Source organism: Myodes glareolus, chromosome 7 (assembly GCF_982192425.1).
Source record: "Myodes glareolus chromosome 7, mMyoGla1.1, whole genome shotgun sequence".
Lineage (NCBI taxonomy): Eukaryota > Metazoa > Chordata > Mammalia > Rodentia > Cricetidae > Myodes > Myodes glareolus.
The window spans coordinates 70,436,051-70,448,262 of record NC_142032.1 but is presented as its reverse complement, the minus strand read 5'-3'; the positions used below and the strand labels follow the sequence as shown (position 1 = coordinate 70,448,262).

The 12,212-nt window shown below is 45.9% G+C and overlaps 2 protein-coding genes across 6 annotated transcripts in view; one reads left to right on the top strand and one right to left on the bottom strand.

The window, feature by feature from the left end:
- Dhx32 (DEAH-box helicase 32 (putative)) overlaps window positions 1–12,212 on the bottom strand; it is a 59,802-nt gene that overhangs the window by 42,319 nt on the left and 5,271 nt on the right. The window contains exon 1 of one of the 4 annotated variants that reach the window (XM_048455231.3): window positions 10,168–10,354. The exons of the other annotated variants lie outside the window; for them this stretch is intronic. The gene's annotated coding sequence lies outside the window, so the exon portion shown is untranslated. Of the gene's footprint in view, window positions 1–10,167; window positions 10,355–12,212 lie in introns of those variants that run through there. 4 annotated transcript variants of the gene reach the window in all.
- Window positions 10,422–12,212, top strand: part of Fank1 (fibronectin type III and ankyrin repeat domains 1) — a 102,747-nt gene continuing 100,956 nt past the window's right edge. For both annotated transcript variants that reach the window (XM_087908329.1, XM_087908328.1), the window contains exon 1: window positions 10,422–10,527. In XM_087908329.1, coding sequence (XP_087764455.1) covers window positions 10,515–10,527 — 13 coding nt within the window. In that variant the 5' untranslated portion in view covers window positions 10,422–10,514. The remainder of the gene's footprint in view (window positions 10,528–12,212) is intronic.

Genomic DNA, 12,212 nt, shown 5'->3' with positions numbered 1-12,212 from the left:
TCACAGACCAGGGAGTTACCCAGCCACCCATGAATTCACTGGGACTTTTGCCAGAGCTTTGCCTCAGCCCTTCACTGCTAACCCCTATGATCTGGAACCTCAGTTACAAACTGCTCCTGGATAAACAAGGATCCGTGTTGTGGTCTGTAGGAATTTTATGCCTTTGAAGCATTTGATGCACCTCTAACAATCCAATCGGTCTCATTCTCAGTGTCTACATTTTCAGGTTTCCTCACTCATCAGGCCAGCCCTTGGCCTGATGCATGGTGGCCATGCTGGGATGGTGCAAACACACAGGCTGGCTTCAGTCCCGGGGCTCCAGCCCAGCCAAAGCTGAGGGGGGTGTCGAAATAGAAATTCTTTGTTCATGACATATGAATACCCTTCATCTTATTGCCAAGCAACTAAAAGAAGGAAAGCAAGGCTGGTCCATGCAGGAGAGAGGCAAACCCGGGCGGGTGATTTCAACAACGAGGGGAGCCCCAACACAAGTTGGCCTGCACACTGGTGCAGAGGCTGCTCACATGCAGGGTAACTCGGATGCTTCTTGACCAACTTTTTAAAAGTTCTCTGCTTTTCCTTGCAATTTTCATCTTAAGTTTGATAGTACACTATTTTCTTTAACCCTGTCTACCTTTTCATCACCTGCCTTTGGTTTTGTTAAAGCGACCCATGAGATCCAGCTCTGGGAAGGCAGTAAGAGGCTAAGCTAAGGCACAGGGTACAGTGGGAGTGGCTATAAGCAGGGGCACTCAGCGGGAGAAACCAGTAAACGCAATTCATGCAACGACAAAACCCTAAGAATTACTACAAACTAAGAAATTTTTCTCTTTTTCTATATTTATGTTACGTGTATGGGTGTTTTGTTTAAGGTATGTCTATCCACCATGTGTGTGCCTTGTGCCTTGGAGGGAGCTGGATTCCATACAACTGAAGTTATGAATGGCTGTGAAGCAACATGTGGATGCTGGGAGTTGAACCTGAGTCCTCCGGAAGAGCAAATGCTCTTAATCACTGAGCCACCTCTCCAGCCCCCGCTAAGGAAAATTTCTTGACAAAAAACTTTAATATTACTTTTTAATAGGTCTGAAGGATTGATTGGTTTCAAGACTGGGTTTACAGAATAAAATATCTCGCCTCTTTAAGTTACTTTTCTAACTGATGCCCAGCTTTGTATGTAGCCAATGCAAAAGCCCTCCAGGATATTAATCTCTCCGACATTCCCTCGATCTATACAGCAGTAAATCACTCATGATTCATGTGTTTGCACATAACAGCAAATGATTAGACAGGTCTTCCACCGGGCTTCTTGGTATTTTCTGCTCAACATCCTTTATAACCTCAGACTGATGTGATCCTTGTTATATGCGCACGTAAAAGCAATACATAAATCAAACATTCACTGATCATAAATCATAAATTCACTTTTGAAACAATTCTTTGGCATACACACAGTATCACCGTTTGTTAAAGTCAAAGGAAAATCTGCATACTAATGAGACTATCATACTTGTTTATTTTTATACAAAGAATGAATCTCGGCTGGAAACCCTGCAGGACATGAGGCCTCTTCGGTGCTTTTTAAGGTTAACTGACATTTTGATTTTAGAATTATTTTTATTTATTCATTTACTTATTCATTTATTTATTTACTAGATATACACTGCTCTGCCTGCACGCCAGAAGGCGGCACCAGATCTCACTATGAATGGTTGTGAGCCACCTATGTGGTTGCTGGGAATTGAACTCAGGACCTCTGGAAGAGCAGTCAGTGTTCTTAACCTCTGAGCCATCTCTCCAGGCCCTGATTTTAAGTTATTAAGTGCTGAGTGTGTCACTTTGCACAAATACATAGTATAAGTGGCAGAAGGGGAGTTCAAAATTAGGAAATATTGTCATTACAAGCCAAAATCTGTTTGATTTTTTCCTGTGAAATTCTTTTCAGCAAGTCAAACACCAGTTTTTAACATCAAAGACTCAACAGGACAAAGGCACAGTAATCTGAGGCATGCCAAGGGATCACTGCAAACACTGACTGTGTGCCGAAACACCAACTCTACACTTACCCATCTCCCTCTTGCTGGAGCTTAGAGGAGCTTTCAGCGTTACCTTTGCAACCCCTAGAAAACAGACCCAGGGTTGTGCATGGGCAGCGTGATCAGTAAGCATCTGCTGAAGCAACAACCAATGTATTTACAACCCACAAAGCTAATGTTCAGAAAAGAGAAGGAATGAGGACTGCAGGTGAGGGATAAAAGGCCATCTGATCCTTTGGAGAATGAGACCGTGGCACTTTTATGCAAAGTCCTGCCCTGTGGCAAGCCAAGAAGCTGGGATCAGAGTGTAAAGAACTCACTGCCTCTCCCACTGTGGCCTTGCTACTGAAGAAGTCCAGATACCTACCCCTCTTCTCATATGACCGGAAGGCTGGGGGCCAACACCTGTCTGCAGACCGCAACTGGAGAATATGGTGTCACACCCTCCTGGAGTTGGACTCAGGAGGATGAGGATGATGATGATAAGTCTGCTGATTAGCAGTCACAGCGTGTTTGCTGGATGCCAGATGCTGTTAAGCACTTAAGCACTTTCTATGGATTATTTCATTTAAACCCCTAAGAACCCATGAGGGTTTACTTTATCAGTCCCATATTTTTCAAATGAGGAAGTTTAAGCCTTCAGAGAGGCTTGGCTAATTTATCTTGCTTTTAGCATCTTGGCTGTGATACAGCAGGTGTGGGAAGTAAGGCAATCTGGCCCCAGGTGATCCTGGATTAGTATATGGTGCCTGCTGAGCTATGTAACCACTCTACTTCCCAACTTCCTTAAAGAACTGGGGCTTGGCTGGGTGAAGTAGCCCATCCTTTTACTTCCGGCACTCAGGTGGCAGAAGCAGGCAGATCTTTGTGAGTTTGAGGTCAACCTGATCTATACAGTAAGTTCCAGGAGAGACAGAACTACACAGTAAGACTGTCTCAAAGAAAGAAAAGAAAATGAGTTTGTATTGTATCAGTGCAGGGTGAAGAAATGCTTCACTCTGCGGGAGATAGCAGAGAGTGCTTTTAAAATGGGTGAGGAAAGATATTCCTTTTCCAAGCCTGATGATCTGAGACTAGGGAACAGAATCCTGAAAGTTGGCCTCAGACTTCCACAAGTGTATGCTGCGGTATACTGCATTGCATGCATGCATACACACACAAATATACATGCATAGGAGGTGCAAATAGAATGATATTTTTGAAGTAAACAGGTACAGACCTGTTTGTAAATCCTGTTTATGTATTTAAAGACATGGTTTTTGTTGCCCTCACGGGGCTACAAATCAAATACTTAGCACAAGTACTTTCTCAGCGACAGAACATTTCTAATGACACAATGAGGTCAAGTTTGTGAGGTTTTCAGACGCTGGGAGAGGCGGCACAGGCCTATAGTCTTAGCGTGCCCAAAGCTGAGGCAAAACTAGAAGTTCAAGCTGGTCTGGGCTGCACACAAGGCTCTGTCTTTCTCTGTCCATGCTTTCATAGGGCCAGCCTTCTCTAAGATGTTATATTTGGTTTCTAGGAACCACTTAAAAATCTCTCGGGGAAAGATATAGTCAAATTTCAAAATTTATTTGTAAAGTCCTACTTCTAGACTTCAAAAGCATTGACATCGAGTTTAAGCAAACAAATAAAATTGATCATCTTTGAGACTGATGGTTCAGTGGGTTAAGGACACTGCTGTTCTTCCAGAGGACTTAGGTTCAATTCCCAACACCCACATGGATGCTCACAACCATTTTAAACCCTTGTTCCAGAGGGATCTAATGCTATCTTTTGGCATTTGGCACATGAGGCACCGAGACATACATGCAGGCAAACACCCATAAACATAAAATTAATAAAATTATGTAAAAAAATCCATCAGCTTTTGGAAAAGCACCTAGAAAACCATTAATCTTTATTCAACATTGCTCCATATCAAATGCAGCTTGAATAATCAATTGCACAATTAATTAAAAAATTTAGCCACCTTACTGCTCTACAGTGAAATTTAAAGAACCATACATTATAATTTAAATAGTTTTAGATTTAGCCTTTTTTTGTTAGCTTTTTTTTTTTTTTTTTTTTGAGATAGAGTCTCTCTACATATCCCTGGCTGTCCTGGAACTCACTACATAGACTAGGCTGGCCTCAAACTCACAGAGATCCCCTAACTCTGCTTCCCCTATGCGGGCATTAAAGGTGTGCACCACGGCGCATGGGCAGAAAGACTTCTTAATGTTCTTATATCAAACTCCCCACAGTGAAGTGTCTTGCTAGAAATTTTCACAACCAGACTATTAGGTTTCTAATATTCATATTTTTAAATCATTTTTGATTGTATAATAGTTTAAGGGCTCCTCCTTAAACCAGAATCAATATAACACACTAAAAAAATACTAATCTAGCTTACTTCTGAGTGAATGGGTAGGACCTGGTACAGTTAAGCTCTAAGGAATGTACCACCGTCAGTCTACCAGAGAAATATGACATTTATCTTACCTCTGAAATTTATAAAGTGAACTTTTAGCCATCTTATTAATTTTTTTAAAATTCATTCATTTACTTATTTAGAATAAAGGGATTCACTATGTAGCCCAGGCTGTCCTCTACCTCCTGCCTCAAGCACATGAGTGTTATAATTGGTTATTTGCCACCATGTTCTACTATACTTTTTTTTTCTTTAATTCAAGTAATGAAGAAATAGAGCAAACATCCAAGTACGGCACCCTACCACCTACATGGGGCATCATTTGTGCCAACTTGAGAAGTTACAGTTTTCATGAATGATAAGAGCCCTATAAATGCCAAGCAGCTTGCTTTTCTGGTTGACAAACTGCAGCACTCTGCACTCATTTCAGTAACGACCGGGGCAGGGTGGGGTGAAAGGCGCAAGGATTTCAGGGAACGGCCAGACCTGCACTCCTCAGGGCTTTTCTTACAGGTCAGCTTACCTTTCTGGCCACCCTTTTCTTAGTCTGTGAGGGTCTCTCTCACTGCTGCCCTCCTCCACTGAAAAACCCATGTGCCTCAGGTCCTGGATCCCCCTCTCTTACTAAAGACACTATGAGAAAATGGTTCTGAATGCTTGGGCAGCTTCCTGGCGTCTTTGCAGGCTTTTTGAGTTACAGATACACACATCCAACTATTGCTTCCGGGCAGCACAAGCATGTGCTCATGTTTCAACCTGAACTCAGCACACAGTCCATTAGTCACATCCTCCCCCGCCCTTGGGGTTTCTCTGAGTAGCCCTGGTTGTCTTGAATTTGCTCTGTGGAACTCGAACTCGGATCCCTCTGCTTCTGCCTCCCAAGTGCCACCACTGGCAGGCCCGTTCATCATATTCTATATTCTGTTCTGTTCTATTTATTTATTTATACCGTGTTCTGTCTGAATGTTTGCCTTCAGGCCAGAAGGAGGCACCAGATCTCATTACAGATGGTTGTGAGCCACCATGTGGTTGCTGGGAATTGAACTCAGGTCCTCTGGTTGAACAACCAGTGCTCTTAACCTCTGAGTCACCTCTCCAGCCCCATCATACTCTTTACAAAGCTTGCTTCCTTCTTTTGTGCTCTAGATTTCAACAAGTAGCTGGAGAGCCCACCCTACTCCTGACATCAGACACAGGAAGTAGCCTCGTGGGTGTCACCAGGACCCCCAAGCCTGCTCCTTCCAGTGGCTGCCCCCTCCCCACGACGCTGGCACCACAGTAACCAACACCCACTCTTCATCATCTTCTCTCCATACCGCAAACAAAAAAAATGGCCCTCCCATTGCTTTTCTGTCTCAAATTTTGACTCTCGCTAATCTTTGGTCCTTTCCATATGCAAAATGGATCATGTCAATCACCCAGATTTTTATTACCTTTAAAGAAAAATCCAGTCCTGAAGTAAGGGCTCTCTGTAACCTCTCCCTGGCACCTCTCTGGCTTCACTTCCCTCTCTTCTATGTATGTGGTTGTACATATTCAGTCAGCAACAACTACTGCCCCACTTGCTTACTGCTGCCTTCTGTCTGTTGCCCACATTATCCTCTGATGGGGGAGCCCTCTTGCCCTCACACCCACGCACCTGGGCATTCCCTTGTCTCCATTTATGGGAAATTATGTTAGGGTGGCACGCTATAACTGTTCAATAAATGTTTGTCACATGCCAACATTGCCTTTTCCATTTAAAATTTCCACAGTTAAAATTTTCTTTTACACTGGGCACGGTGGCACACACCTTTAAACCCAGCACTTGGGAGTTGGAGGCCAGCCTGGTCTACAAAATGAGTTTCAGGACAGCCAAGGCTGTTACACAGAGAAACCCTGTCTGGGGAGGGGGATTCTTTTACAATATGGAAGAAATCAATATTCGTTATCTATTAACACTTCACTATTATTATTTGAAACAGGGTCTCACGTGGCCTAGGCTAGCCTTGAACTCATCACGTCACCAAGAATGGCTTTGAACTTCTGATCCTCTTACTTTACCTCACCAGTGCTGAGACAACAGTTGTGGGACACCACATTTAGTTTATACTGGGTGGGAACTGAACCCAAGGCTTAGTTCACATGAAGAATCCTATCAACAGAGTCAAATTCCCTGTCCCTACAATTACACATCATTTATTCTGATGTTCACTAAACTATTAGACAAACTGCCATCATAATGAGCAACCAGCAGCTCCCAGTGTTCCTAAAGAGGTGTACTTAGAAACAAAGACTAGTAAAAGGACTGGAAGCTGTCCTCTCTGTTGCCGTCCCATTCAGGACACCACCAAAGTCCACTCTGTCCTAAAGGGACTCCAGAAGCAGCATGCTGTGGGTTATATAAAAGAAAACAAAGCTTAATCGGAGGGTCAAGATCCAAAAAACAAAAGAGAGATAACTATTAGAAGAAAGCGTAGTTGTGGAGCCAAGAGCTCCATTGGCGAGTTCCTCCAGCGGGAGAGAAGTTCATTTAGTGGGCATGGACCTCCTCCTGGAAGAAGTGCTGGAAAGCGAGAAACAGCCAGATCCTGGAGTGCAATCACACCATGGATGAGGAAAAGAGCAGAGCGGCAGGATTCAGGGGAGTGCGATAGTTTGAGTGCAGTTGCTAACAGGCTTGGGGACAACACAAACCAGACATGGACATCAGGTTGTAGTCTACCTTTGACTGAGCTCCTGAATGAATTCAGAAAGTCACAGAGAGGGAAGAAGACCCAAACCATGCTAACAAAAATAAAAAACAAGAACTCTTCAAAGCAAAAATAAAACCCTTCTCCCAGTTATGACAGTGGGGGAAGAGGACAGAACGCACACGCTCAAGTGATACAATTTTGGCTGCCCTATTTGTGCTAAATTAAGCTAACCTCTGACTGAGTTGTCTTTACTTTTCATTCTGAGGCTGGCCAAGAGATCTGAGAAAAAGAAACGGCTTCACTTTTTATGTCTTCCTGGCTACCTTGTTTTCCTAGGCTAAGGTTTGCTTTGCTTTGCTACTTTGAGTTACACATCAGCTAAGTAGTGATATCACCGCTCTGTGCACAAAGAAACTTGGAAACTTAAAAACAAAGCAACCCCCCCCATACCATGCCTTTTTGTTTTTCCTTTGGTCACCAATAATACACTGAACACAGCAGCCAAAGGAAATAGACATCTTAGTTGGAAAAAAACAAAGTGACAATAAAAACTTAATCAATCATTTCCAAGTCCTAACCCATTAACAGTTTCTGACCATGAGCATCTTCTCTGAGGGTAAAACACATTCCTACACAGAAGTTCTTCTCATCCACCAGGCAAACGCACTGTGCTGGGTGCAACAAGGGGAATGACAGGTATGTCCCTTCCCACTCTTACCCCCTCCCTAGCCAGTTGTTTCTTTCATAGGCATGACATCCCCTAAAATCTTGCTTTCGCAGTTAGCTGCCTTTATGTATAGAGTGAGACTTCCTCAATGCCCACTTCAAGGATTAGGTCTCTTCCAAACCACGACAAGGTATTCCATCAATTCCTATTTTCACCTTTCCATTCTTAAAATCCACATGCAGTCACTACACTTAGTATTCATTACCTTAGCATGGAGATCTGTCACTCTTCTTTTAAAAAAAAAAAAGGCGCTTCTTCCCTAATATCTAGCCTACTGTTTTGGACAATTTAACTTTACACCTCTTGTGTGTGTCAGTAGCCAGGTTTGTTTGTGACATTTGCTACTGTATTACTGACAGGCATAACCGTGTCTTGGATGAGAAAGCCTCATTCTGATTTTGTGTAGGAGAACCAGAGTTTGGGAAATACAGAATCTTGCCCCGGTGTGGTGATAATTTGTTTGTGCTCTAACAAATAAAGCTTGTGTGAAGATCAGGGAGCATGGCTAGCCACCGGTTAACCACAGAGGTCTGGAGGTCTGGACAGATAGACAGGTAGTGATGGAGAGATGCCTATAAGGTGGGAGGAGACAGGAGTTCAACCCTTTTTTTGGCTGAGAAGTTAGCTAGGTAAGAGTTGGCTGTGGCTTGCTCCTTCGTCTCTCTGATCTTTCAGCATTTACCCTGCTATCTGGCTCCAGGGTTTTATCATTAAGAAAAATTCGAACTCTTGCAACACCCTGGCTCCTCCTTCTCTAAGTTGCAGGAACATTATGGGAAATGTCTCCATGATACATTTACTTGCAAGCTAAACGTCTCAGTTTGGTACTTTAGCTTAGGTAGTACCAGTTCTGCATGCATCACACTGCTTGTCAACACCCACACATAAGCCTCCTTGCTTTGACGATCACCCTCATAGAGCCAGAGAGGGGAGCCTAATCTGGTAGACTATCATAAACGTCCATTTCCATCACAGAATAGATGCTCCTCAGGTTCAACGAGGCTTTGAATGGTTCTCTTAGGGGAAAGTAATTCTCCCCTGTGTCCTTGACACCCACAGAGTAGAAATCTCTCCTCTGGCAAAGATGAGTAATCACTTATATGACCCCAATGTGGCGGGGCCTTCCATTTTCCTCTAGTATCATCTACGGTAGCGGTAGGAATTGATGGAGGGGCTTTAATCTCCAGACCTGAATGCTAAATCAATCCTACAATTTCCCTCTGCCCCTCTGCACTTTCTCATTCTCTTCCTTATCTCTTCTCCATTTTTCTTCCTTCCTTCCGGATTTTTTCCCCCTTCCTTAACCAACGACACTCTCTGGGGTGGTCTGAAAATTTTACAGCATACAGGATGAAACTCCTTCGTGATTTTCACACCTTTCTTAAAGCAAAACCTAGATCAGCGTCTTTGAAACCAGTGCCCTACACAGTTTGGCTGATTCGATGATTCCCCACCCCCTCCAAAAAAAGGGAGGATTGTAACACACATACACACCCCTACACCTAAACCAGTCAGCAAAATCCCACGCGGGGGCCCACGGCCTGAAATGTGATAGGTGACAGTAGGGATGACGGTGCAGGAGTGGGGGAGGAACAGCCCACGGTTTCAGGAGACAGGCTTGGCCTACTACCGAGGCAGGAGCTGCTTTCACACTCACAACAGTCCCACCCTCATCTAGGCCAATGCGGTCGGACACCCCATTGGAACATGCGATGCAAAGGACGAATCCTTCAGGCGGAGTAGAGGGCACCTAAACCCAGAAGTCTTAGGGTCGTCCTGGCCTTGACCTGGGGCGACATCCTGGTGCTGGAGAACCCATCCTGGAAGGGAGCTGCCAAGCAAAGGCCTGGTTCTGTCTCCCCAAGCAGGCGGACGTCCTCACTGGGTGTACCTCGGGGCCATGACCTGGGTAACATCCTGGCGCAACGGACCCTCACCCTGAGGAGAGGGTACAGCCTTGCAAAGGCCGGGACCTCCAGCCGGGAGAAGGTTCTATCCTGATTCTCACCCGGGCGTTCCGGGGTCACCCAGATCCTAATCTGGGCCGACGCCAGGTGCAGGGAAGCCCCGATTCTAGTTGGGGTTACTGCGATGCAATGGCTGGGTCCTCCAGCTGGAGCAGGATCTACTCTGACTCCCATTCGGGAGTCTCGGGAGCATCCGGTCCCAGACCCTCCCGGGTCCAGAGGAGCTCAGCCTAGAGCTGCGGTCCTCCCTCCCGAGCAGGGGCGCCCTCACCCTCAGCTGTGCGGGGTCGGGCGGGGCTGCAACAGGTGCGCGGCCTCCCAGATCCCCCGCCGCCTGCCCTGCCGTTACCTGCAGCGGCGGCCACCGAGGCCGAACGGAGACAGGGCGGGAGCTTCCCAAGCTCGGCCGACGCTCGCGTGGTCCCGAAAGAAGCTGACGGCGGCTTCCCGAGCTCGGGACACGGCTCCTTCGGAGCAGCCGAAGTCCCCAGAGCCGACCCCCTACGCCGCTCCCGCCCGAGCGCGGCTCCGCGTTTCCACGTCACTTTTTGGTCCCTCCCTCTCGCCGTCCGCCGGGCCCCGCCCGGCCCCGTCCGCGGTTGTCAGGGCAACCCTAGCGACGCCTGCCACGGAGGACAGGCGTTAGGAGGGCGGCGCCGCCAGGGCTCGGCCCGAGGGGCCCCGGAGCAGCTGACCATGGAGCCCCACAGTAAGCGGCGGGCTGGGGCTTGGGGTGCAGGCAAAGGCTGAGCCCGCCGGGCCAGGTCTCGAACCTGGAGTCAGACGATCCGCAGATTCCATAGTGCACTGCTGACGTCCTCACGAGTAGTGGGCTCACTAATGGTCAACAGTGCTTTCTGAGTCTTAATGAACCTGCAAGGAGGCTGGGCCTTGGATTTATGCGATCTTGCCTCCCCTCGACTTTACCTCCAAAGTCTGGGGTATATATAAATCATGTGTTTCCTCCCAGCGTAAGACACATAACAAACGTTCATCATTTCTGTTTTTTTTTTTTTTAAATCTCCCTGTTCTTGGTTGTTTATCTTTGTGCTTGTGCACGGGATGTGTGCAGGTGCACACACAAGTAAGTGCACGTTTGTGTGGAGGCCAAGCTCAGGTGTCATTTCTTAAATGTCATCCGCCTTGGTTTTTAAATTTTATTCTAGTGTGTTCAGATGTTATACCTACATGGAAGTCAGTGCACCATTTGCAAGCCTTTTGCCTAATGAGGCCAGAAGAGGGAACCAGATCTTCTTGAACTGGAGTTACAGCCGGTTCTGAGCAGCCATGTGGGTGCTGGGAATTGAATGTGGGTCCCCTGGAAGAGCAGTCAGTGTTCATGACAGCTGAACTATCTCTTTAGGTTTCCACTTTGGTTTATGAGGCAGGGTGTCTCACTGGTCTAGAGCTCTAGTCAATTAGGCTAGGCAAACTGGCTCGCTAGAGCCCCAGAGGTGCTCCTGTCTCCAGCTCTTGTATGGTTGGAATTACAAAGCGCACCACCACAGTTGACTTTTTATATAGGTTCTGGGCACCAAACTCGACTCTCATACTTTCTGCAAGCACTGTATGCATTGTAGACATCTCCCCATCCCCCCCCCCACTTTTTAATATTCCATGTCTTGCTTGTCTTGCACAGGCAGCCCAGGCTGACCCTGAAATTGTGGCAGGCTTCTTGACCCACCCAGTCTCCTGAACTGGTGACATTCTGAAAGCGCTGGGGTTACGACTTTTTTCTTCCATTTTGTTTTGTTTGAAACAGGGTCTCGCCATATCTCTCTGGCTAGCTTGGAACCCACTGTGTATACCAGCCTGGCCTCAGACTCACAGGGCCACCTGCCTCTATTTACGGAGTGCTAGGATCAAAGGCGTGAGCTACCATGATGGACTATAATGTTGTGTGTGCTTGATATATGGCCAAGGCTGTGTGATATATGGTTGCTAGAACTGAGAGGTGCTGGAACTCACCTGTCTTTGCTTGTTTTTTTCCCAACCTTCCCAGGGACTTTGTCCTAGGTGCTCCTTTCCTCCTTCCCACCCAAACTATTTTATTGCCTCCTTTGTTCTTAAAACAAGCACACTATTTGACAGGGAGACTTGAAAGAACTTAAACCTTTATAGGATTTTGTTCGATATCAAAAATATATCAAGTTGTCTTTTTGCATAATTTCAAAATAAAATAAAATACTTAAACCAAATCCATGTTCCTAGGGGGAAATTATGGCATTTAAAAAAGATCTTTTTTTTTTTTTTTTTTTTTTTTTGGACAGAGTTTCTCTGTGCAACTTTGGAGCCTGTGCTGGAGCTTACCCTGTAGACCAGGTTGGTCTCGAACTCACAGAGATCTGCCTGCCTCTGCTTCTTGAGTGCTGGGATTAAAGGCACGTGCCATCA